Here is a 26416-nt window from a genome sequence, read left to right as displayed (position 1 = left end):
CTGCGGCGCTCCCTGCGCTGGGAGCGTGGCGGCGGCGGCGGGGGGCGGGCGCGGCGCGGGCCGGGCGGGGCGCGCGCCCCCCCGCGATGGCGCTGTGTGGCGGCGGCGCGGCGGAGCGCGGGCGGCGGCGGGCGGCGTGACCCCGCCGGGGGGCGGCCGCGCTGCATGGGGCCGGGGGCCGGCCGGCATGGAGGGGGTCCTGTACAAGTGGACCAACTACCTGAGCGGTGAGTGCCTGCCAGCGCTCAGCCTTTGCGGGACGGGCGCCGTCATGTTATCGTATATGTATTTATACAAGTACATACATGTATGTATGCACTGTGCTTGCTGGGTGCGGGTCAGCGCTGCCCCTTGACCCCGCCGTGCAGGGGAGCAGCCGCGGCGCTGCCCTGTTCTCACTGCCCGGCGTTTATCCCGGTGCCAGTGCCCGTCCGGGGTCGTGGGTTGGGGTTTGGGTAGTTTGGATGCTCTGGGTCACAGCTCCAACAGCGAACTTCCCCGTTCTCCACACGCCCCCGTGGAACTTTTATCGAGCGATTCGGGGCATTCCCAGAGCTGTGAGAAAAACGCGTTGCCATTCAGTCTCACTTGGGGGATTCGGATGAGAAGGCATGCAGAAAATCAAAAAGACAAGAAAAAAGGTGGAGGGGGGTTGTCCGGCTAGCTCTAGGCCCAAATTTTAATTTTTTCGGGTGTTCCGGTGCCACGGAAGGCTTGATTGTCACGGCAGGTTGGAGGCGGCCGTGTGTGGCCAGAGTTTGCTCAGCAGAGGTGGAAGGTGGTGGGGTCGGAAGCCCCCTGTGTTCCCATGGGATGCCCACTGCCGGACGCCTTGGAGTCCGGTGGGGCAGAGGTGTGTGGTTTGGGGCTGTGGATGGGGTCCTGCCAGGTGCAAACCTCCCTGTGGTTCGTGGGAACAGTTTGGGAACTTGAAGGTCAGAGAGAAGTAACCACGACCACCGTGACATTGCCAGGTGCGAGTGGTGCTCAGCGGTGTATGTGTGCAAGGGCTGCTGCTTGCTTGACTTTGTTCCCCAGAGGCTGGAACAGCTGCACCGCTCCGGTTAGCTGGGAAAGTGTGGGAAATCAAAATTCAACAAAGGAAAAGCTGAAGCACGAGCGAGTGTTGAATTGGTAGGGATGGGGGTGCAGCAGTGGTGCGCGAGGCTGGATTTATTGCTGTGCTAGAAGATTGCTGTGACTTTTCCCCTCTAGGCAATAGGTGTTCTGAGATGAGAATCAAAATTTGTCTGGTCTCAGTGAACAGACATGGGTTTTTTTCTTTTATTGTTAATTATTTGTGAATGCTTTTGAATTATGAAGTGGCAGTAGGAGCAGCCATGCTTGCCTTTTTCATGTGAATTGCAGAACTGTGGTAGTGATGTTAGTCCTTTCCCCATACTAACACCACCTGTGGTTCAGCTGATCGAAAGTTTTACATGTTTTTCTTTGCATTGCTGAGATGCTGGGGTGTGTCTGGAACCCTTGTGCTTGCTTTCATGCCATGAGACCTGGGAATATGTGTCTGTGGAAAACAATGGATGTTGTAGATAACTGACTGGCATTTGACATTTTAGTGCCTGAGCATGCCTGTGGTAGGATCAGCTGGTCTTCTGTTTTGATGGTAAGATGAAGACTAAGAAGCATTCTGTTTTCATCAAAATTAAGTTTTCTTTTGCTAGCCATGTTGATAAGCACTTCCAATCAAATGACCCTTCATGAAGAAGGATGATGCTTTGCAAACCTCAGTCAAGTGAATGCAGACTGAAGGAAACTTCTCCTTGCATATGTAAGATTTGTACTGGCTGAAAACTAGGAGAGGTTTTGCTGTCAACACAGAAAATCTGTGATGGAAAATTGAAGCATCCTTCTGATTTCTTCGTTGAAACTTGACTCTTCCAGTAAGTGTTGTGGTCAAGGTCACTCTCTGCCTTTTGTTAGGTTGTAGAAGGCCCATGGTGTGTTTGAGAACAGTAAATTTGCTGTTCTGCAAGCTGTCTGTACATACTAGTGCTTTCTTTTGCTGTAAAATGAAGACTTCCTGCCCTGAAGCCATTAAGTTTTAAATTTATGCAGAGATGCAAAAAAAAAAAAAAAAAAAAAACAAGAAAAAAATTCATTCTGGAATGTGGCAATCATTGTAGCAATAACAAAGAGCTGAAGAGTGAGAGACGGGAAAGCCTCCTTTTAGGGATTAAGGGAAGTAAGAAGGTTCAACAGGTCATCCAGAACAGTATTTCTGCCAATATTCTGCCCCCAGTATGCTTTTCCTGTTGCTCAAGGTTGATGAATCAGGTGTAGTACAGTGTAAACGATGCACGCAAAAAATGGGGAAATTGTGTGTCATCCCTCTGTGTTGGTGCGTGCCTGTGCTAATAACACAGTGCTCAGCTTGAGGAGGACCCCTCACAGTCAGAGAAGAGACAGAACATTCAAAAAAGAACAAGCATAAAATTGTAGAAAAGAACTGCTTTTCCTTCTTGCTGTGAGACAGGAACTGATGAGAGTTCGTTGGTAATTGAGTCTTTTCTGGGAATTTTGATTTCGTAATGTCTTATGTCATTGCCATCATGAGAGGTCAAGTCCACATCAACCCATTTCCTCCCAGCTCTTGGGCCCAGAGCTAGATTTGTGTTGCAAATTACATAGTTATTGACAGCAGGAACATTTCAGAAATAGGAAACAAGTTTGGTTTTCTGTGGGTAAAGGGCAAAGAAAGCACACCATGATTGGCACCAATTGAAAGACAGATCAGTTTGCCTTACTGCTTAAGCAAGTTATCTTGCTTGTAATAAATGCACTTGTTTGCTTTATATAGATTAGAAGAAATTAAGTCAGTATTACCTGTTTTCTGCTTAGAGGTAGGGTTTTTCCTCTGGTGTTGATCCTGCACTCACATTGTGGTTTCTATAGGCAGGGTTTCCAGTGCTAACTTGGAAATCTCTTGAGTTTAGAAAAGTGAGATTTTTAGGGTTTTTCTGTCCCCTAATGCAATGGCCACCAGATATTGATTTCTCAGTGTGTTACTTTTGTTTATGTTCAAGTGAAGTGTGCCAACTTTGTATCAGCTATACATTCACAAAGTTCTAGCCTATGAAAATCTTTTGGGATCTTGTGTTCGCAGTGTGTGTCTTTTGATTGCTCTTGTCTATGCTTCCCCCACTAAACTGGTTAAAACCTTAAGAGAGAACTTTGCAAGAACTTTGCAAGCAGAATTATTGTCATTTAAAGTGAGACAGCACTTTTTCTCTTGGGCAGATATGTAATGCATCTGCAAACTTCACATTATTAATCCTCAAAACACAGAGCAGGGTGACTTAAATCATGCAGACATGTTAGTTGGCCTCAGCTGAGCTTATGGTCAAAGCATGTAACATGATCTTAAAAAATTCCTAGATTTCATCCTTTGCCAGAAGTCTCTATCTGATGTTAGCTTTGCTTGGTGGGGGCTGGGGATGGGTGTGTAACTATTGTTTCAGTGCCTCTTACTGTAGTAAGCAGTTGGAATGATAAAAGTGTCACCGTGTGCCCTCCCCATAGCTCCTCGGTGTGTTGTGCTGCCACTGCCTGCAGTCCTGGCTGAGCACAGACCATTCTGGGGTGGGCAGCATCAAAGGCAGATCCTGGCTGCAGTGTCATAGCGTGACTGATCTCCAGCTGGGGAGTGCTGCTGGCAGGATAAAGAAAGGACAGAGCGGAGCTGAACTGCACGTGAAGGCTGCTCATGGCTGCTTGGAAACTGCCTCTCATGGGACTCTGAATTTAACCTGCAATGCGTGCTCTTTGTTGAGCATAACTTCTGATTAATAAATAAATTGATTTAGTCTTTGGAGTTTGCCTTGTAAAAGGCATTGAGGATTTTTTTTTCTCATCAGGTTTATAGAATGAGTAAGCTATTGCTGGGAAACAGCATGGAGTTGGGGAATACCTCCCTTCAGTGGTGTGTGTGAGAACTTGCCACCTTTAAGTTGATTTTTTTCTTTCTGCTGAGATTCAGTTCAGTTTAGATCTTCAGTGTAGGCACACGCCCTGCCTGGAATTGCTGGCCACAGGCAAGATTGCTGCTAACTCTGGAAGAAATGGTCTGGATCAGCTCTTGGCTGTGGGGTTCAAAGGCAGCTTCATCATTAGATGAAAATGATGACTGATTCCACTGGCTTACCTGGTATTTGTTAGAACCTTCATAAAGTGGCTTTGATCGCTTTCCTTTACAAAACTAAGCTTTTCCTGATAGTTAAATATTCACTTTCTTATTTGTGCTGAGTAATTCTAACCCTAAGTGATTAATCTTCCTCGAGACATGACATACTCACCTTCATGCCATCATCAGTGTCACTGCATCATGCCACATACTTCAGTTAGCTCTCCCCATCTACCTGTATGTAATCATCCCCTCTCAGTTTATTGTTGTACTTTGGATTCTTTTCAGTTTATCCCAAGATAAACCAAGAGCCAATACCAAAGCAGTATATTTCAGTTTTCACATAAAACTTTAAATTGCTCTTGTCTCTAATGATTCAGAGTTCCTTGATAAACTTGGGAGTAGAGCTCAAGAAAATGAGAAAAAGCATTAGTTCTGGTATCTTGGATCTGGATGCACATGATATTGCTTAGAGCAAGTCTTTCTTTTGTGAGTTTAAGAAATCTGACCTTTTGGGATGAGAGACACATATCCTTCCAGCTGATATCAAGCTCTGGAAATAAGCTCCTCTGTTTCCAGACATGGAGGAATTAATCAAAAACTTCACACTTGGAAAACGACTTGGTTCTAAAAAGCCTTTTATAATTTCCCCCTTCATTTTAGCCTCTGGGTATAGTCCAAGTTCTGATTGTATAAAATTAGAAGTCTGGTTTTTGTGGAGGTGGACCTAGACAGCTGAGGTTTCCGTTGCCTTCAGGGCAATGGTCTGCCTTCTATTACTGGCTGTGGCTGCTCTCAGGATCCAGGTGTTGGTTTAGATGAATGTCTGACTCTCAGCCAGTTCTGGCTGGATGAGACTTTTCATGCAGTATACTTCAGGGACTGATTAGTTAATTCTCTTTGGATTTTGCTTAGTTGTCTTTGTGTGATTCGACCTTTCTCATTATTTTCTTCCCTTTCCTTCTGCATTTCTTCATGCAGCAACCTTGCTTTTGTCCAACCTTTTTGGAATTATGTAATGTGCTCGCAGTAGAAAAGTTTGATGAGGCTGCAGGAATGGAAATCGGTGTCCCCTCTCTCCTCTGTGTTAGAGCAGTGCTGCAGAGCCTCTATGGTGCAGCATTCCCTGCCAGGTATGCTGCAGTACCGGTGCCTCTGCATTCAGTCCCTCTGCGCTGAAGTGAGTAAGTGATCACAGGAAATGGCTGGGTAGGACAGAAACCAAAGGTGTGGTAGACTGATGGTGAGGAGATACCATCATGTGGTATCTGTTTGTGCTTCCATAAATTCAGTGTGTTAACTTTGTCTGGCCTGATAACCACCCCAAGGGTCAGAGAGAGGAGCAGCTTGGTTGCTGGGGCTGGGAAATATAAACAGAGGAGGAAAACTCCCAGGAGCTTTGTATTACTTGAGTTAGTGTCAGAGCAGTGGGTCTGTGTTACTGAACTTCTGTCTCCACCACAATCCCCTCTCTGCCCTTCATCCTTTCACCGTGTCCCCTTCAAAAATGCCTGACTGGTACATTGTGCTCTCTGTGCCTTGGCTGCTCACTGCCATAAAATCGTTTGCAAACAAACCCAGTTGCTCTGTGATGACAGGATGCTCTTTCAGTGCTGCTGACATTGCCCTGACAGTTGTGATTGAAACAAAAATGGACTTCATGGAATCCCTGTGATAAAAATCATTTGGGAAAAGGTCATTGTGTTAATGCCTGTTCCAGCTGTTGCTTCCTACTCTTGAACCTCTAGTGTCCCTCAAGCAAGTGCTTTAAAAAGTGGTACCATTGTTAAGGTGCTAAATCTTTGATCTTCATTACCTTTAGGGTTTTTTTTGTACTGATTCCTGCTGTTAATATGCACAAAATCAGAGTAAAATTGCAATATGGGCATTTCCAGAAGCTGCTCTCTAGGTGACAGGATAATAGCTCACAGAAGAAGAATAGAATTTTACACACTCTTGTCTGCCTTTCTGCTGTTCCTCATGAATACACGCTGGATTTTTATCCTGTCAAATTGTTCTGCTATAGAATTAAGGCTGCAAAATGGGTTCTGGCACCTGGGATTGCCCTTCCCAAAATTCTGGGTAGCTTTAGGAGGCTGTATAGAAAAAGTAGGCACCAGTTTTGAGTGCAAAATGCTTATGTCAGGATAATCTTTTACTTCTGTTCCTTGAATGAGAAAAAATGGAAGAGTGTGAAGTTTGATCTGTGTAAGATCCTTTCTTGCTAATTGCTTTTTCTGACTAGAAACCTGGTTGACTGACAGTGTCTTTGCCCTGCTAGAGCTGGGTTTTCAGCAGTTCTTGTCCAGCTTTCAGTCGCTGACACCGCACTGGGCAGACAATGTGCTGTGCTTTTGCCCTTGGGAGATAAAGCTGGAGGTGGTGGGACAGTGAGCACATGGCACAGTTTACATTTGCTGAGGGTGGGATGGAACGATGGGTATTGCTCATTCTCACTGTGAGGTGGCTCTGACTATCAGGGCAGCCACTCTGGGACTTCAGTGTGATCCTGCACAGAAAAACAGCAATCTGTCCTGCTGTGCCACCTTTAACTAAGTCTTGGATCTTGCCCTTTTTATAAGCAGTAGGGAGGCGATGCTGGCTTTAACTCCTCTTATTAGACAGATGCTGTAACATGGAAAGTTCATCATTATCTCCTATCTGCAGTTAGTGTGGATTAGGGTCAAGAAGTCCAAGGACTGTCTATTGCAAAAGTTTTACAAAAACTTTTTCTGAAGCTCAAGAAATTAATAAGCCTAGTGTTACATAATTCTCATGGAAAGCAAGCAATAATAAAAAACTGGATGACTGGGCTTTATGCATTTTATAAATGCAGGTGGAAGTGGCGTCTCTTAATTGCAGCTTGTTTTCCAGGTCATCAGTTTGGCTTCTTGAGTATGTAATTCTCCCAGATGGCTTGGCTTTGTAGATGTCTGACATGATCTACATGTCTTCAAGTGTTGGTTTTGTTTTTCTTTTCTTCAGGCTTGGCACTTTGGAAGGAATGCTGTCTGGAGTCTGAGTTGTATAACATTAAAATTTGAATTATGTCCAAGTTTCAACTGTGTTATCAAGAAATGTCAAGTTTGCTCAGTGATAGCTACATCCTAAAGTGTAGTGATAGAAGTAGGCAGATCTTTTTTCTGTGGAAACTTCTCGAGAAGTAGTGAATTCTTAGCAGGCACAGACTACTTAAATGTCTGTTTTTGTAGTGGACAATATCAAATCTTCAAGGTACTGCAGGCACTAACTTTAAGTTTCACACGGGAGTGCGATTTGTACTTTAATCTGGAGTATCTTTACTCTCTTCTATGGCTGAGACTTTAAGCTACTAATCACTTTTTATAGTGTTTTGTGCTTTATTGGGGATTTTTTTGTACATACTTTTCCCACCAAGATCAATTTTTACTGTTAATGGTACTGTGCCTCTAAAATGAGATGTTGGAAGTACCAGCTGTATTTCTTCCTGCCTGTGCACCACCAGTATAATGGACTTAAATTCTTCTTCAAAGTTGTGATAATGCTGGCACCAGTCAGACCTTAAAAGGTTCAGCTCTACCTTTCCATATCAGGTGAAATCTGAATGCTCAGTTCCAAAAATTACAATATTCCTATGACAATTTATAGGAGGCAAATAACACTGAATAAACCCAAGATTTGTGTTAATATGAGTGCCTAAGTATCTTTTTGCTGCTTTGGTTTTCGTTTTGGTTTTTTTTGTTCCTCTAGTCTTCACTTGTCTGCAAGAGTGAATCTCCTGTAATTAAAGACTGAATCCCTGTGCAGTGCCCATGATTTGCCAGCCACATGCTATTTTTAGCTGGTTGTTTAGGATAACCTTCCCATGGCTGCTGACTCCGTGTCAGGGAGTACCAGGTGGTTAGTGCATCTTCTGACAGAAGCTTGCTGTGAGGTTTTTTTGAATTATTTTCCTTTTACAAAAATCTGTTTTCATTAGTGTAACAATTCCTTTCTGAAAATACATATTGTCCTAGGTAAAAATTGTCTATCACAATCTTTTTTAATATGTTTCTAATAATTAAAGAAGAGTTGACTTCTGCAAAGGAATACAGATAGTTACTCTGTCCCCACAAAAACCTAAGACCCAGAACCAAAACAACCAACCAAATAAAAGTCTCAAAAAATATATTCATTCATAATATATTTTTAACCAGCCTCCAAAGTAATGGAGGCAGAGTGATTTGTATGTTGGCTAATTGATTGCACAGCCTTTGATGGATGTGGCACAATTTGGTTGAGCATCAGCTGCAATTGTAAGCTGTAGGACCATGGCTGAAATGATTCATGCGCAACAGCAGGAGCTCCAGACTGAATTAGAGGCTTGTATTGACTGTGGAGCTGTGCATTATTTAAAGAATTGGTTCTGTGCCATTGAGTGTCTGAAGCAATTAACTGCTTCTCTCTGCTGAACAATCACTTCCTTTTTTTGTGAGTTCCCACATATCAGTAGTGACTTTCAGGATAGTTGCTTTATTTTTGAGGCAAGACAGATAGAAACCAGTCTTGCTGATTTCTTTTTTTTTTAATTTCTCATTCTTGTGATTTTTTTTCCCAGAAGTGTTGAGAGTACTTTGGATTTTTGATATTCTTATATTCTTCTGGGGAATAATGGAAGAGATCTAGAAGGGAACAAAATATTGTTTCTGTTTAATTTGTTTTCCAGCCACCACATAGGGTTCAACAATCTATAAACTGGGTTGAACTGAATGCAGTAGTATTGATTTAAAAAAAAAAAAAAAAAGGGGGGGGGGGTGGGAGGTGTGGTGCAACAAGCCAGCAGACCATACTCCTGCTGTTAGCCTGAGGCTTTAGGCCTTTCTGGTCTTTAACTGTGTTGTGCTTGGCTTCAGCAGTTGTCTAAGGAATCAGTTTCTGGCTGGAAAGTAGCTGTCGTTCCTCCAATGTGATATCGGTCCAAGCCCAGCCTGGGCTCGTGCCGCACAGTTCTGGTTGGCAGAGCCCTGGTGCAGGGGACAGCAGAAGTGCAGGCCCTCTGTAATATCTATATGCTCCCCCTGCCAAAATATCTAAGAGCCGTGTGGCCCGCACCGTCTTGTCCAAGCGTTTCTTCCAGAGAGGGTTGGCTGGCACGCTCTGGGAGTGTCAGAATCTCAATCCATTGGACCTGGCCAGGGAAGCTTGTTACAGCTCAGTAAATGAAAGCTGCTTTCCTCCAGTGACGTCACTGCCTCATTTCTTCTTAAGTTAATGAGCTTGTTGTTTTTAATTAGACATAAATGGCAGCTGTCAGGTTGCGTTTGGTTTTATCTTTTCATACTGCTGTAGTGCTTCCAAAAGTAGAAAAAAAGGATGATTTACTTCTAAAGTTGGGCAGCAGGGTGGGCAAAAGTGTACCCAGAAGTAGCAGTGTGGGTCTAGCCTTGCTTTGGTTTTTCTCTGGGAAGGTATGCAGAAGTGCAGGTCAGTAATTCAAGACGATGTTTTATGTGGGCAGCACAAGGAGTTTCAAGAGCTGTTGAAAACTGCTTCACTGAAAGATGGTATTCAGAATGTTCAGAAATCAACAGATCCGCCTCTGTTCGTCTGTTGGTTTTTAAGAGATTCTTACACGTTGTTTTTCAAGATAACCCGGCTAGCCCTTCCTTCAAGGGAGGAAGGCTTGCAAGGCAAGACAGCAGGGGTGGCTTTTGGGAAGAGTGAAGAGGTGGGTTGGGGAGCGGTGGAAGGAATTGAGGGGCGCTGAACTGAGAAGGTGGTTTTGGAAGACAGAGTGAGTCAGTGATGCTGTGTTAGCAAAACTACTGAAAATGACATGTGGCATCTCAAGACACATGCTGCTGTGGTCCAGCTGTGTGCAGAACGGATACGTAGGTGCCATCAAGCAGGGGTTATGGTTTACAACATCCAAGTCTGTCCACAAATCTTAATACTTAAAAGGGTTTAGTTTTGCAGGACTGAGAATCTTTGGGGGTATAGTTGCAGCAAGTCTCAGGTGAGAGAGATGGTGGAATTGCAGGGAGAGGTGTAACTGAGAAATGCAGTTTTGTTTTTCAGGCTGGCAGCCTCGGTGGTTCCTTCTCTGTGGTGGCATCCTGTCCTATTATGACTCTCAGGAAGACGCCTGGAAGGGTTGTAAGGGAAGCATCCAAATGGCTGTTTGTGAAATTCAAGGTAACTAAGATACAGTAACACTCACCTGTATTAAGTTTGTCCAATAATGTTGCATTTAAGATGGAATTTCAGGGGACAAGAGCTATTTGGCAGCTTGATTTCTGTGGTATGTATTTGCAGTAACTTGATGCTTCAGGTCTTTGGTGCTGGTAAAAGTTAAGATATGTGGGAATATTAACTAGAAATCTTGGGTATTAATTCTCAGGGCAGGGATTTGGAGACTTTGTTTTTTTTTCTTAAAATACACTCTATAAAAATATAGTTTTTATACTGTAGTAATTTTGAAAATATTGAGAGAACTGCCAGTCTCTAATATCATGGCTATTCCATGTGCAAGTGAGTTGCTGCTTTTCATGGTCTGTGGTGGAACATCACACAGCTTTAAATGACTCTTCATAAGCACATAGCTGAAGCTAGAAACATGAATAATAAACTTCAGTACTAGGTCTGCTCAGTCATATTGCCACATTTTTGAGGTTCACTTAAGGGCTGGAAGCTTGAAAGAGAGGATTGCCAGAAAAGGATGCCCTTTCCATAAAGACTCTCAGATTATACTGATCACAAAACTGTCTCTCATGGTCACACTGTACACATGTGTGTCCTGTCCATTCCCTCACTCAGAAGAGAAGTCATAAAATGGCAGTGGGGGAAGTTGGGACCATAGATTTCTCCTCTTTCATTTCTGTTTGACCTGCCTCCTAACACATCTGTTGGGGTGTTTGGGCTGGGAAGGGCCAGGGGGCTGGTCTGAAATCTATGTTGCTTTCAGTTCATCCTGCAGATAACACACGAATGGACCTGATTATCCCAGGGGAACAGTACTTCTATCTGAAGGCAAGAAATGCAGTTGAAAGGCAAAAGTGGCTGGTTGCACTGGGAACTGCCAAAGCCTGTCTGACTGACAGCAGGACACAAAAGGAAAAAGGCAAGAACACCCTTTTGCTAGCACATGTTTGCTTTTTATTTCCCCATGCTTTCCCTAATGCATGTACATACAGCCTCAGTGTCCAGCCTGTGCTTCAGGTCTTTGGTGCTGCTAAAAGCTAAGATATGTGTGAATATTAACTAGAAATCTCAGGTATTAATTCTCAGAGTAGGGATTTGAGAACTTAATTTTTTTCTAAAAATACAATCTATAAGAATAATTTGAAAAGCATGTGCTGATGTGTTCTGTAAGTACAGTGAGTAAACAGGCCCTGGCTAGGGATCACTGTAATGCAGACTGTATGAGAATGTAAGCCCCCCCACCTTGTACAGCTGTATAAATATGATGGCTCAGCCTCACACACCAGTGTCTCTTCAGCTTTGTAGTTCCTCCCATGTTTCCATGTTCTAATTGGGCTGTCTTCTGCACTTTGAGAATTGCCTCAGCAATTAAGAAAAGGCTTGCACTGGGTTCTAAATCTATTAATATTCAGAAACTTAAATCTGATCATGGTTGGGCTGTGAAAATCAATTCACTTACCACTTTGCTTTCATCAGCAATCTCACTTCCCTCCCCCAGTGAAAACTCTTCTTGCTTACAAATGTGGCATCAGTCACAGAGCATTGTGAGGCCTCGTGCCTTAACCTTGTGTAACCTCAGCACAGTGACCATACAGAACATGGGAAAAGAGCAATTTATTCATGTCCTGAGTAAATGCAGGGGGTGGCAAGCAATTCCTTTCCCTGAGGTGAGCATTTGCTTCTCCTCTTAGCCTTATGTGTGTTATCTCCAGGCTTTGCATCTACTGGTTCAAACTGAGACAGAGCTGAGCAGAAGATGCTGCTGTAGAGTCCTTCACCAGATGGGATCTGATGCAGTGCCTAGAAGCAGAGCAAAGTTGGATCTGTAAAGTGACATACAGTAGCACAGGGTGAAAAGCTAGTAATGAATTTGCAGAACCAAACCATGTTAGTCTTACTGAGAGACAATTTATTTTATAATTCAGGGACTCCAATATCAAAAACATTACTTCTGAAAAATCTCAGAATGTTAATCTTATCTGGATTAGTCTTCTCAGTTCTGCACTCTCTGTTTCTCAGAACAAGAAACATATGGACACACTGGAGTGAGTCCAGCGAAGGGCTGCTAAGATGATTAAAGGAAATATCTAGTGAGAGAGCATAAAAAAGATGAAGCCAGAGTCTTCTCACTGAATGAATAAGAGAAGATATGCATGAATTTTTATACAAACCACTCAATTGAAACATAAGCAAAAATGTTTATGTTGTGAAAATGAGGGAGCACTGAAAGGCTGCACAGAAGAGGTTGTGTAGTCTCCATCCTTGGCACTGTTGAAAACCTGACTAGATCTGAGTAATTTGCTCTGACTCTGCTTGAACAGGGGAGTAGGACTAGCTGGTCTCCAAAGGTATCTTCCAATCTCATCCATCCCATGATTCAAGGATATCTGTACTAAATTAATCCCTTTCTGTTGGACAGAATGCATCTTTTATGTCCAGTGTTTCCTGCCTACAACCCTATCTAAACAATGCTATTGCTTACAGCTTAAACTACTTTGTGAAAACAAAGAATATTATATGTAGGGCTTTTCTCCTATTTAAAAGGCCTGCTAAGACCAAATGTTGTGTACTTGCCTTGCACTGGATACAGTAAATTTAACTTTTCTTTTGTTTAACTTTCAGAGTTCACTGAAAACACAGAAGCCTTGAAGACCAAAATGTCTGAACTTAGACTGTACTGTAACCTCCTTGTTCAGCAAGTGCATAAAACAAAGGAAGCCAGCATTTCTGGTGTGTCAGAACCAGAGGTACAGATAGACCACATATGTAATGTCTTGGGCACATGAGCTTTTCTGGATACCCAGTGCAGTATTCACTCACAGTCACTTAATGTTGCAACCTCCTTCTGCGGAGAACCTGGGGGAAATGAACTGCTCACACAGGAGTTCTTGTTCAAATGGAGTATTACTATATTGTTGCAAATGACTTGCCCTTTGTTGGGCTAGCAAGTAGTGAGACGAGATCTGATGTCTGTGATCTAGACAGTAACACCCCTATAGGTAATCATGCCTTTACAGTGGATCAAAAAAAAAGCAAAATATCCTTTATAAAAAGATAATTTGCATGAAATGCACATTTTTCTGCCCTAGTCATTAATATCCTGCTCAGCAAAACACATCCAAAGCCCTTAATAGGTCAAGAGGTGTGGCAGACCACAAAAAGAGCAAAAGTGATACAAAGAACTGCTTGGTTTGCCTCACTTAAGTTAAAGTTTCAAACCTTGCAAATCTTTGTGACCAAAGAAGCTTCATTGAAGAGGGATCTCCTAAAGAGTGTGATCTGCCCCTTGCTTTGAGAGAGAAATGTGTGAAGAAGAATGCACTTCCCTTGCTAGAGAAGCTGGTGTGGAGTTCCAGGATGCCTCCCACTGCAGAGATGGGTCCTCAGATGCAGAACAAGCAGGCAAAACACCTGAAGGTTGATGAAACCTTTGGTTTGGTGTCCAAGCATCAAACATGTGGTGTTTGGTTTGGTGTCCAAACCATCTCTGTAAAGATACCTGATAAACTGTGTAAGGTGTATTGAAGGACAGTGCAGAAGCATGATGTGGTGGACAAATGACTAAAAGGCACCATTAGAACTTGCAGCTCACGGGTGTTGACCTGTAGTGTGGTGTTTATCCTGCTCATATTTCATGTATCTGGGGGAAGACTCTATTTGCCTGATCTTACTGGCATTTAACTGCAAAGATTTATTGCTAAAAGCATTTCAGCAACAATTACTCACTCTGCAGAGATGAACAGGCAATGTGATACCTCATTCTGCTTTTTTGTCATTTCCAATAAGTTTTTGTTGATGGAGTTATTGAAATTATCATCCTCAGATCATTCTACATCTATTTAATTTGTTTACTTTTCATATCTCCTGTCAGTGGTGTTTCCTGGAATGCTGTTGTTGAATATCTTGAGGCTTAGTATTTCTTGCACTTCTAACACCAATAAGATAACTAAGAGGCATTGATTTCAAAATACGAGCATATTAAGCTGCTTGTACTGAGAGGCTGAAAAGAGTGGTAGTACTGCAAGGGGATGTAGCCACAGTAATATGTGATGCCAGTCCTCTGAGCAGCTGACACATTGAATTTTAATTCATGTTAACCAGAAATCACAACTGTAGCAGCTGTGGGCTTTGCAGAACAGTAGTAGCTCCAAATTGATAAGGTAAGTCTTATTTCCTCCAACTGATTTCTTTCCACAGAGTGAGATTGATATGGGAGCTCTGTTGAAATCAACCTGTGACACTTTCCTGAAGACTCTTGAAGAATGTATGCAGATTGCAAATACTGCCTTCTCTTCTGAGTTATTGCATCAGACCCCACCTGGATCCCCAAATTTAGCAGTTCTCAGAACAAGCAAGGTAATGGCCAGTATTTTCTTCTCTCAGCCTCAGCAGGGATGCTAATGGGTCCTTTTGTCAAAAGTAGCATTTGTAGAAGTAGGGAATGCCTTTTTACCCATATCATAGCTACACTTGGACATACTCTGCTACTTCTTGTGGTTTGCAAGTGAGGTAGGGCCATTTTTTGAATTAGCAGTGTCCAATCTCTTAGCCTTTAATGACAGGTGAAAGTTATTAAACATTAACTTTCAGGGCCTGAAAGTTACGCAGTGGCGTGCGCAGAAGGTCATACAGTGGTGTTTCAAAATCACTTGGCTCCACAGCAGGTTTGTCTATGTGGGAGTTCACAGCAATTATTACTCTGTTAAGCTACAGCAGTACTGGATATGTGCTAATATGTCAGTGGGAGCTGATGAGTTTAGCTTTCTAATGAGAAGGGCACTTTGTTGATTCCTGGATCCATAACCATATATGGAAAACTGGAGCATCTCTGGCAAACAGGAAGTTAAGGTCTATGTAGGAAAGTAGATGCATGACTGCATCTGAGAAATGAGATTGCTTCGCCGTACCTGATATCTGGCTTCATGTTTCTTCTATTTTTTTCAACACTTTTTGATTAAGTAAGAAAGTTACAAAGGAAGCTCACTGCATTGTTTCTCTTCTGTAGCTGTGTGGTGTCTCACTTGACACTTGCTAACTACCTTCTAAAAGAAATCTTCTGATTTTCTTTCTTTTCTTTTTTCTTTTTTTCTGTACAATATTGTAATGGTGTAGTAATGTAGCACCATTTTCACATTTGTCTGTATGCTGCCTCCAGGTCAGACAATTAAGGAAGGTTTTTTTGCTGACTCCAACTTGTGTTTAGTAAAATGTGAAGTTTGAGAAACATGATCCAGTCTTCTTGCTTTAAACAATGTTCTCCCCTCTCCATATCTTTCAGGTAAAGCACTCTGTCTTGTCCAGTCACACCTCAACAGAAAGGTATAACAGAAGTCTTTGCTGTCAGTCTCTTTCTAATCTGTGTTTGGTAGTGTCTGTTCTTTCCTTATTGCTACTCTACTCTTACTGGATGCAAGCAGAATTGTGTTGCTTTGAGCTGCCTACTTGGAAACAGGTGAAACAAAAGGGACCTGGCTCATCCCACTTCATGTCTCTTCTGTACCAGCCCTTTCCCTTTCATTTTACTGTGCAGTCCACTTGGTGTCTTACTGCTCAATCACCAGCCAACTCTCTCCCACTTCAGTGCTCCTTCCTGCAATTTAGTTTCCACTCCATAAGCTCATAAAAATCATTGATGGTGAGCAGACTGATTCCTGGAGTAGATGGCAAGGATGTATGTTTTAAAGTACTAATGAGGGGATATTCTTAGAAGTTACAATACCTGCCTGCAATTTTCTTTTCTGTAATTGTATTATTATATAGCTTTTTAATAAAGATCACTGAAAATATACTTGAACTCTGCAAGCTGAGGTTGAGTCTTTAATCCTCTTTGCTGCAAAAAGCTGCCTCAGTCTTGTTATTATTTTAAACAAGTTCTTTGCTCAGAGCGGCCTATGACAGCCTATAACTTGTCAGCTATTTTTCTCTTGTTATTTGTGTGTTCACAGGAAGAAGCTTACCAAGCAATGCTTTATGCACTAAGTATTATTCTTTCCCTTTCTTCAGGCAGGTGGAATTGAACCCCTGTGAAAATGGCTGTGTAAAGGCAGAAGTTAACCATCAAGAGCAAGCAGTTATTAAAAGTATGGAATGTTTAAACTTGGAAACAAATGAGGGGGCTGGTGGTGTTTATGTTGAAGATCATGTAGCAAAGGATTTGCAAGGTAAGTATATGCACAATCTTTTGTCCAAAATGATTATTCTATAGGTGTAAATTAAGGAAGGTGTAGGCTCCTTGTGAGACTGCTGATCCCTGACTCCCAGGAGAGGGAATATCAGTCTTTTAGTCTGATACTGCCTCTTGCAAGTTTTCTCAGCATAGCTCCTGCTGCATTTGTTGATGGCTAACTTGGGACTGAATGGAGAAGGAGATCAAAAATTTGGTTTTGGACAAGTTGAGGCTTTCCAGGTGCAGATTGAAGCCTGGCAGGGCTTAGGCTCTCCGTGTGCTGTGGGCAGACACATCATTCCCTGCTGGTGTGTAGGGTTGTAGTCTCAGAAGGGGCCATAGAAGCTTTGTGTGCTGTGTCTGAGGGCTTGAACTTTTAGTAACTCTTGATTGCTCTGACAAATGTTTACTGAAAATTAACCCTTTTTCTGCAACTAAGAGTATCCCAGAAAGCTTCTTATTTCTTGCTTTATCTTAGCAATGGTGTGAAAGTTAGATTTTTGTGTGACTTCAGTGAAATACTGTTGAACTAATTCAGTATAAAATTTCCTCCAATGTGCTTTTATTGTTAAGGGCTGCTGAACTTAATTTGGAGATTCATGTAACATGATTTTTGCACATCCTCTTGAATTGACTGTACCGTTGTTGAACAGTGGCTTTCTCTGCCTGGCTGTTATTCCAAAACATAAATATGCAGTCAGTGAGTCAGCAGAAGTTTTTAAGTCCAAGTTAATGATGATAGTTATTTTGCCCTTATGGGTTGTCTTCAGAGTTTTTCCCATTTTTGGGTTGGTACTACATAATGTGGCAAGTCCCTGCAGAATAACACACATATGACCCCATCTAGCATAATATCAATAAAACAGCACTAAAGCAAGGACATCAAACTAATTCAAGTTTTTGGTGTCATTTAGCTACTGTGGTTCCTGTGCACAAAAGAGAAAGGGCTGTACCCTATTGGTACAGATATTTGAGCTGCAGAGTTTTGCTGTCAGTATGGGGAGGAGTTAGGATGTGCCAGGCCATCCATATAGGGTGGGCTGACCCAGCCAGCCCTTGGGCTTTGTCTTGCTGATGGCTGTACCTGGGTGCTCCCTCTGACCCCAGGAGCTCTGCCCTGTCTCAGATACTTTTTCTTCCCTCTCCCCCTTTTTAAGAGCAGTCATGCTTTAGAAGTGCTTGAGCACTTAAGTCCCATAGCAAATTTCTTTGTCATTTAGGGCTTACAGTGTTTGAATTTGAAATTTCTGAGGACCCGGGGTTTTTGCATAGCAATCTTGCAGTGTCACTGCAGACCTGGGCTGTTTCTCTACTCCCCAGCCTATGTGGCTTGGTGAAGGACAGATCAGTGGCATCACTCACACCTCTGTCATTCCTTGGCAGAGACACTTTGCTTGGGAATGTCAGTGATGTCTGAGGCTGGAGAATGGCTGGTGTGGCTATGAGGAGTTTTCTTTTCACCCAGCACCAGGTTTGTTCAGTGGTTCTGCAGCTAATTGGCACTGCTGTAAGCCTGCTTTTGGTTGTCACCTGGAGGAAAAGAGTTTCTTGCAGTTTGATCACTTCAACCAGAAACTCAGTTCCACTTCATGTCTCCCTCTAATCCTCACTGACACTTAAGAGTATTCCTTTCCTGGAAAGACAGGTTCCCTGGGAAATTCTGGATGCTAGTTTGACCGTCTGGCAGCAAGATATGCTGTAGCTATGGCTTGTATGAAGCAGATGCTGGGAATCATTTTTGCTTCTTTACTTGTTCTCTGAAGTTCTCCATGAGGTCAGAAGGTCTTACCATGTATGGGATGTATATGAAAGATTTTGTCTTTCCTTTGTCTTCCTTGTGCTGTATGTGAAACAGATGTACTTGGCCCCAAAGAAGAAATAAAACCAGCCGCAGTAGGGAAGGTGTACCTGGATCTTTTTCTGGAAAACTTGAAAGATATTTATAGAAATCAGGGAGAACATAGCAACCTTTGATAACATATAAGTGTCCATTTAAGCAGCCAGTTTGCTTACCTATCAGAAGGAGTAAACATGTTGCTATTATTCCTTTGCTTTTGAAAATGCATTGTGGCGCTTCAGCAATACTGGGAAAGTTACAACCATGTGAGAAGTGATCTTCCTTTCAAGGAGATGAGTTAGCTCCCTGCTGCACCAAATTGCTTCTTCAGTGCTCTTCTTTCTCACAAGACTGTCCTTGCTGAGGTTGTGTGGGCTCACCTGTACTGCAGCCTGGTGTTTGGTCTGTCTGATTAAAAGAAATGGAGGGATGACTGATTGAAACGTGGCCTGAGCATCTACCAAACCTGCAGTGGTGCTGGCAGGGATGCTTTTAAACTTGCATTATCCAGATATCCAAGTGCCTTCCTTCAAATAGAAAGGCATTTAGATGAAAAGGAATAACAATATGTGTATGTAACTGGTTTTTGGTTTTGTTTTTTTTTTTTTTTTCTTTTGTTTCCTATAAATGTTAGACATTAAAGATGATGGAGAGGACAAGCTGCAAGCTGTAGAAGGCTGTGGTGCCCACAAGATGCTGCAGTCAGAAACAGATTCTTTAAGTGGATTGACTCTGTGTGAGGAGGAAAGAAATGAAAATGATTGTCCTACCTTCTTCAGTGTCATGAGCAATAGGTAGTATAGATTTCAATTAAAAGGATTATTGCAACTTAATGTTAAGCCTTAAATTGACTTATTTTTAAGACTTTCTGTCTGTAAAGCTGTATTTACTGAGATTATTTGACAAGACTGCCTACAGCACAGTAATTTGAAGAAGATCTCTTTTGTAAAATTAGCTGTACAGAGTTAAGTGGGAGGTTTTTCCTTGTTTGTAATTGCAGGCCTTGCTTGCACACCACCCAGTGTGTGTTCTCTGCAGTCAATTACTTTAACATAGTAAAACAAAAGCCACGTTGGTGGTTTCATGTCTATAAGTTTTCCCTCTATGCAAATAACTTGGACAGGAAATCTAATTTTGCTTTTGGAAGTTACATAAAAAGAATTGTTAAGGTAATATTATTTTCTGCTTGTCCTGGACACCAGGTTCAGTGATATTGAGCTTCGGGAGGAAGAGGGCATACCAACAGAGGAGTTCCTGGAGTCGTGTTATGCAATCGTGCCTGTTCTGGGTAAGCAGCTTCTTTTCTTCTGACTCCTTCTCACTGCTGCTAGCAGCAGGCAAAGGTGGAGCAGTTGGTTTGGAAAATTTGTTTCTTCACTAAAGTGATATAATAGAACCAGTCTAAGCAGAATCAGTTTAACTGGTACCAGAACAGGTTTCTTACCCCTCTGCTTTAAAGAGGATCCACTCTCGATTAGATGGGACCCACATATAAGCTGTTTGGCCATCTAGGTGTCTGTGTGGAGCAGCGATTTCTCCCCATCAAAAAAGCAGCTTAGATGCCTTACAGTAGTACAGCTGACAGCACACCTTCAGCTGTGCTCTCGATTGGATTTTTCCAAAGACTAGCACAGCCCCCCACCAGCTTGACCCCTGCCATCTAGTGGATGTGGTGGCCCTGTGAGCATGCAGCCTTTAGAAGACTTCTGAACTGTAGGTCAGAGTATTTTAACATGTGTAACAGCTGGGATGGATTAGTTCTACACCAGAGAAGAACATCGGTTTGTCATTCATTTAGTATTTTCCTGCCATTTGTTAAATGAGTAAATGAAATTAATTTTTTCTAAAACATGAGAACTGGAAAAGAGACAATTTTAAAATATGTCTCCTTTTTTTTCCCTAGACAAGCTGGGACCAACTGTTTTTGCTCCAGTTAAAATGGATTTTGTAGGCAACATCAAGGTAACTACTTATTTCTAGCACTGGTTTTTGTTTTTTAAACAAAATATCTACTTTAGACACAGGTGCTCAAGAATCTTTGTGGTAGGAGTCAGTAGTGGAAGGTTATTTAATATTTGATAATGTTACCATCTGTCAGATTAAAGCACTGAAATGCCCCTAATTCTGTTCTGACAGTACATGCTGTGTTTAATAAATCCACTTGTGTGCAAACTTATAAAGTATTTGATTGACTGCCAAGTAAAGCATCTGTTACATCTCATGAATATGACTTTGATCCTGAGCTGTATAGGTTATAAGTCATGATGTGATGTTAGCAATGTTGACTTTTACCTGTAAAACAAATGGAAGGGGTAGGGGGAAACCCCCTTTGCTCCATCAAGTAGGATTAAGAAGCAGTTTAAGAAGCAGTTTCTCAGCAGACTGAGGCAGCCCATGCAGGCTTGGTTCTTGTTCTGGAAGTTCTTCCAGCTTCAAGTACCTTCTGAAGAACCTTCAAGAACCTTTGAAATGCTGGTTATGAGACAAAATGTGTTCATAGCAAGATTTTTTGTAGCATTTTTCTTTCAAGAAAAAGAATAATAAAAGCAAAACATATCTTCTGAGTGTATGCTAAGGAATATTGTACACAACTAGATTTGTTTGGTTGCTTATCTTATAGAAGGTAGCCATTGGAAGACTAAAAATAGGAAGAGAAAGGAATGCTATTTAAAAACCTAAAACATAGAATATTTATTGTCAAGTGATAGGCACCTACTCCTTTAATGTAGAAGAAAAATCTGTTTGTATGCCCTTTATATATTTTCTCTTTTGTTTGTGTGAGGAGTTGTGTGTAGAAACTTGGGAACAAACTGAAACCATAGGCATGCTGAGCACTGCTAAGTGTGATATTGAGAGTTTGCAGTGGTCAGAAGGTAAATTTTGCTTGTAGTTGAAGCTCTGGGCAAATGGGACTTTGCTTGAAGAGCAGTTTGAATTAACTCCTTTCCTCCAGTGGGGAGGATGTCATGGGAACTTCAAGCATTTTGTTGGACAGAAATGGTAGGTCCCATGAAAATTTTTCACTGAGATGCTTTATTTTGTTGTGTTAGCCAGATGTGTCTGGGGTGTGCCCTGGGATGACATGCCCAGGGTGTCAGAGCAGCCATGCCATGCCATGGGGGAGTGTGGGACATCCTTCTGGTATCTCTTAGCAGGGAAGAGTCCTGGTAAACAGGTGGTGTTTATAGGCCCCTGTTGGGCCTTAAAAGACCTAAAGCTTTGCCTATTATTTCTTTCCAGAAAATAAACCAGAAATTTATAACCAACAAAGAAGAATTTGATACCCTTCAGAAGATTGTGCTCCATGAAGTGAACGCAGGTGTAGCACAAGTTAGAAACTCTGCTACAGAGGCTCTCCTGTGGCTGAAAAGGTAATGGCCTTGTAGCTGCCTTCACTGTGGACTGCTGGTGCAATGAGGGGCTTTCCACCAGTGCAATCTTACGTACATGGGGCAGGCTGGTTACTTCCCACAGGCTCCATCAATCCAAACTGGCGAGCTACAAGATTAGTGTGCTTTCTGTGGTTGTATCACTGCAGCTTTGCCAAAAGGCCTGAAAAAAACATTGCAGGCAAAATTTTTTCCTGTAAAAGTGAAGTTACAGTGAATGACTGACTGATCCTGCTTGGCTAGGGCATCAAGCAGATGAATTCAAGCTGCAGCAGAAATGTTTAGCGAAGTGGTTTTCCCTTGGACTGGGAGAGAGGCTGGAGGAGGTGGCTGCAATTTTGTTCAGATTGAAATTGGCTCCTTAATACTGAGTTTTATTGCACTTTGGAGTTGTATTGCAACTTTGGGGGCTTTGTTATACTTTGGATTACTTTCTTATAAACATGGTTTCTTTTTATTTCATGGGTTCATCCTGGCAGAGGTTTAAAGTTCTTGAAAGGGTTTTTGACGGAAGTGAAGAACGGAGAAAAGAATATCCAAACAGCTCTGAGTAAGTACCAATTGCTTTGTTCTTCATGTGTTTCTAAATTCACATACTTAACTACTTTCCTTCTTGTTTAGAACCTGTGTCTTTTCTTCAGTGGCTGATGAGGAAAGTGATCTCTAAGACATAACATTTTTGAAAACTGCAGTTTTTAAAAATGGCTGCCTTGAGATGGATTACTAGGTAACTGGTAAATGTCGATTCATTAGCAAATAAAGATTCCTTTAATTGGCAAAAGATTCCTTTAATTGGCATACTTTTGGCAGAGGAGACAGTCAAGTGCTTTGACTCGTTCAAATTTCTCTACTGGTTTGCAGTGGGAGCTCTCCCAAATGTGTAATTGCTGTTTTGTTAGTTTTCTAATTCCTTGTGTGATTTGCCATCGTTCTTGGAAATCACCTTTTTGCCAATTTGGCAGTGAATTGCCTGCATGAATTAGAAGGGAGGTTGTAACAAAGAAGAAGGATTTTTTCCAAGTACACAATTTCTGACTCTTTGTCAAGCTACTGCCCACAGTAAGTACAAAACAAGATACAAACTCCTCTTTGACTTGACTTGGTTCCTCCTGGGCAAGACATTCTCTGTATGCATGTTGTAATAATCCTTTAAACCAACTTCAAAACAGCTTTTTAAAAGCTTTTTATGTTACCTTCTTTTACACAGTGAAGCAGTTGCCTTATAGGATTAGTAAAAAGAACTACTACACTGAAGTATGCAGCAGCTCTTGGAAGTGAGGCTGTAAATACATTGCTACCAGATATGGTTAAACATGTTAAGCCCCATGGAAAGTGATTAGGCACTTATTTGACCTTCTGAGTCTGAAGGCTTCAGCGCTGAACTGCTCCTTGAATTGCTGTGTCTGCAGCAGAGTCGTGCTGCTGGTTTTTTCTACTTTTTCATTCCCTTTCTTCCCTGAAAAGCTCTCCTTTATCTATACCACCACTGCAGCTTTGGTTTACTGTTGGAATATCACTCCATACAGTATTTTCTTAGACTTTGCATTAGCCTTCCTGTCTGTTGGAACACTTAACTTGCTGTGATGAGTTGAAGGAGATTTGACAGGGGAGCTGAGACCCTAGTGCAGAAATCCCAAATCTGTCATCTCCTTTCAGTCATAACCTCTGTACTCAGAAACAGCCATTATTTAACATTGAGTAGCAAGAATATACCCTTGAATAGTCATTTCTAAGCTCAGTGTTCTCTTTGTGATGCAAACTTAAAACTGCCATATTGATTTTTATTTCTTTTTTTTCTTCTAAGACAATGCTTATGGAAAGACATTACGGCAGCACCATGGTTGGGTTGTCCGCGGGGTCTTCGCTGTAAGTATTTATCTTGGCTGCTGGTAGAGCTGAGGGCCTTGTCCATGTCATCTTATATTGTGTGTAATTAATAAACTGTGCTAAAATTCTAAGTATTAAAATGAATGGATTCCTTTGCCAGACCTTAATTTCAAAGTGAGGATTGTGGCTTTCATTATGTATAGTACTGGACTTCCAGGGTGGAGCCTTATTTCTAGAGATGAAACAGGCAGATTGCACTTGCATGCACAATTTTTAAAATTATGTGCTTTTGAGCACAGTCTTGCAGGGCTATTAAATGAAGAAAAGAGGTTTTGAGGTTGCTTTTTTGAAGATTGATCTCTTTGAATATGAAGAGCATTCAGACAGGGTTAGCACAGTGTGTGTGGGGAGTTGGATAGCAGAAATTTTTTGTCCAGTCTGGCAGCTCCCCCTTGTGTCTGTCATTGGAAAATTATCACTGAAATTACAAAAGGAAAAAAGAAAACCTCATCCAGGCAATCATGACTTTGAGAGAAGCAGAATTGTTGGAGAGAACTTTCTAAAGAGTATGTTGAGAATTTGGTGATGGTGTGTAACACTGGGTTGGGAGCTCCTCTAACAAACTATACTTTATTTGGGGTTTGTATGTAATTGATTTCTCATGTGCTCAATTAATTTATACCAAATATGATACACAGATGCTTTCTGAAGATATCTCAAACTGGGGATCTACACAAAATTAATAAAAATTTAATGTTTTATGAAGTTAACCTCCCTTCTAGTTAAAATTCTCAATATATGCATGTACATGTGATTAAATGGAAGCTGTGCAGTCCAAATTCAAAGGGGGAAGTCTTAGAAATTTTTCATGGCTTTGATTGTATTTCTTTTCCCGTTCTATGTTGCAAATCTAACAGCTTTGTTTCCTCTCCCAGTTAGCTTTAAGGGCAGCTCCAACGTATGAAGATTTTGTGGCAGCTCTGTCTGTAGATGAGTGCAATCCTCAGGAAGAAACATTTTACAAAGGAATGCAGAGGGACCTCAACATTTACTTACCAGCCATGGAAAAGCAGCTAAATATCTTGGACACTCTCTATGAAGTACATGGTTTGGAGTCAGATGAGGTGGTATAACTACAGCAAGACCACATCTTAAAAATTCAGGGACTGTGTCTGTTAACAAAGATTCCTTCCATTTTGGTTCTGGGACATCATTTCTGTTCATTGTATCTTTTCAGGTGGGAAAGGTGTTGAGTGTTTTGGGGGAAGGGTATGTGTGATTTTTATATTTTCATTTCACTTGTGTTGCATTTAAATGCAGAGGTACTGTCTCTCTTTGGATGATCACTATGTCCACGATGAATGTTTCGGACTGTTTCTCTTCTGCCTGTGCACCTCCTCTTCACCTCATAAAAGTAACAGAGCAGAATTTGGCTTTTGCTGCTGTACCTAAGGAGAGACCTGCTCATGCAGCAGAGCTGTTGTGTCACCAGTTGGCACCCAGGCAGGTGCTGCTGCCTCTGCCTCTCCCATTCCCTGTGCCCACTCCCTGCCATGGTGTAGGAGGATAGTGAGAGTTATTGTTACTCTGGTAGCAGAAGAGAAGGACAGCTTAACACCAGCTTATAGTGTGGTGAGTTTGTCCCTCAATTTGGGTTGAAGCTCTTTAATGCAAATAATATATTTGCATGACATAAACATTTATTAAATTAAATAAATATTTTAATCCAAATATTACAGAGGTCTTCACCACAGGTGTATATGGCTGGTAGTCTGAGCGGCCCCAAGGTCTAGCCTTTGAAACAGGATGTTGTGTTCCCTGACCAGCTCCCAGTACATGCTGTGGCTTCCCTGCCATATAAACCTTTTAGGTTTTAGGGGTTTCTTGAATCAAATTCATGCAAAACTGTAGTACTTGCTTTTAAGTTGAGTACAGCTAGCAGTTTGAAAAGTAGATATCATTAAAATCCTTCCTAGACTGTCATTATGGGCAGAAACTTCATGCAAGGGAACATTAAATGAGTATAGGGGAAGCTAAAATTTGTGATGGAGCTATTAAACATGGGACCAATTACAAATCTCGAATTTTGAAATTATTTAGAAGTGACTAAAAGTTAAGAAAGAGTTCCCCCTTTTCCCATTTTCCTGATACAGATAAAAATGTGTTTGTTAGCATTGCTGCTATTAAAAATAATGAAGAACTCCTTTTAGCTGGTTAGCAACAAAATTTCTAGTTGTGTTGATGACCAACCAGAAGGCTGTCTGTGAATTCCTGACTCCAAGGCATAAGCAGATCTCTCTGTGTTGACCTAGGGCTTCAGATGGCTTTGTTCCAAGAGCTGAGTTTAATTCATGTGCAGGAGTGGTGAAGACTCTGCTAGTGAGGTATTTAGAATTAGTAAGTTTTCATAAATACATAAGGCAGTGTTGCCATACAGAAATAGTGCTGGCTTTTGCTAGGCTAAAACCAGTGTTGTTAGTAAAATGAATGTACTGCAGACCTGCTGCCCTGCATGGCTCTGTGACAGGAGCCTCTGCACAGTGAATACTTGATCCTTTCTAAAGAGCCTAGCATTGTGAGCTTTAAGAAAAGCATGTAATACTTGAAGAAAAGGCCAACATCAAACTTACTGTATAAAGAAAGATACCAGGACTCTAATTAGACATTAATAGAGTCATAGAATATGCTGTGTTGGAAGAGACCCAAGGGATCAGGATCATCAAGCCCAGCTCCTGCTCCTGCACAGGGCACCCCAAGAATCCCACCGTGTGCCTGAGAGCATTGTCCAAAAGCGACTTGAACTCAGATGGGCTCAGTGACCTTTCCCTGGGGAGCCTCCAGACCCTTCACCATCCTTGTGGCCCTCCTTTGGATATTCTCTGACAGGTTAAATGGAA

The 26416-nt window shown here is 41.9% G+C and overlaps 1 protein-coding gene across 2 annotated transcripts; it reads left to right on the top strand.

Annotated features, from left to right (window-relative positions):
• Positions 1 to 94: 94 nt before the first annotated feature.
• PLEKHA8 (pleckstrin homology domain containing A8) lies at positions 95 to 25041 on the top strand. Of its 2 annotated transcripts, none has more exons than XM_084218985.1 (14): positions 95 to 227; positions 10178 to 10294; positions 11064 to 11219; positions 12923 to 13047; positions 14498 to 14656; positions 15579 to 15619; positions 16304 to 16461; positions 18938 to 19097; positions 19506 to 19591; positions 20207 to 20265; positions 21544 to 21674; positions 22172 to 22242; positions 23497 to 23558; positions 24455 to 25041. In XM_084218985.1, the coding sequence occupies exons 1-14, from the start codon at positions 188 to 190 to the stop codon at positions 24650 to 24652; spliced, it is 1563 nt and encodes a 520-aa protein (XP_084075111.1). In that variant the 5' UTR covers positions 95 to 187; the 3' UTR covers positions 24653 to 25041. The 2 variants fall into 2 exon arrangements, with proteins under 2 accessions (XP_084075111.1, XP_084075112.1); XM_084218986.1 differs by having other exon boundaries at positions 109 to 227; positions 10165 to 10294.
• Positions 25042 to 26416: the final 1375 nt, after the last annotated feature.

Source organism: Fringilla coelebs (genome assembly GCF_963513975.1).
Source record: "Fringilla coelebs genome assembly, chromosome: 1".
Taxonomy (NCBI): Eukaryota; Metazoa; Chordata; class Aves; order Passeriformes; family Fringillidae; genus Fringilla; species Fringilla coelebs.
Note: the sequence above shows the minus strand (reverse complement) of the source record. Positions and strands in the feature narration are given on the sequence as shown.

Bases quoted from the DNA above. Each gene is read 5' to 3' on its own strand.
- PLEKHA8 (XM_084218985.1), top strand. From the start codon at position 188: ATGGAGGGGGTCCTGTACAAGTGGACCAACTACCTGAGCG. The intron at 228-10,177 runs GTGAGTGCCTGC...TTTGTTTTTCAG, and splicing joins GTGGACCAACTACCTGAGCG to GCTGGCAGCCTCGGTGGTTC. The intron at 20,266-21,543 runs GTAACTACTTAT...ATTTCTTTCCAG, and splicing joins ATTTTGTAGGCAACATCAAG to AAAATAAACCAGAAATTTAT.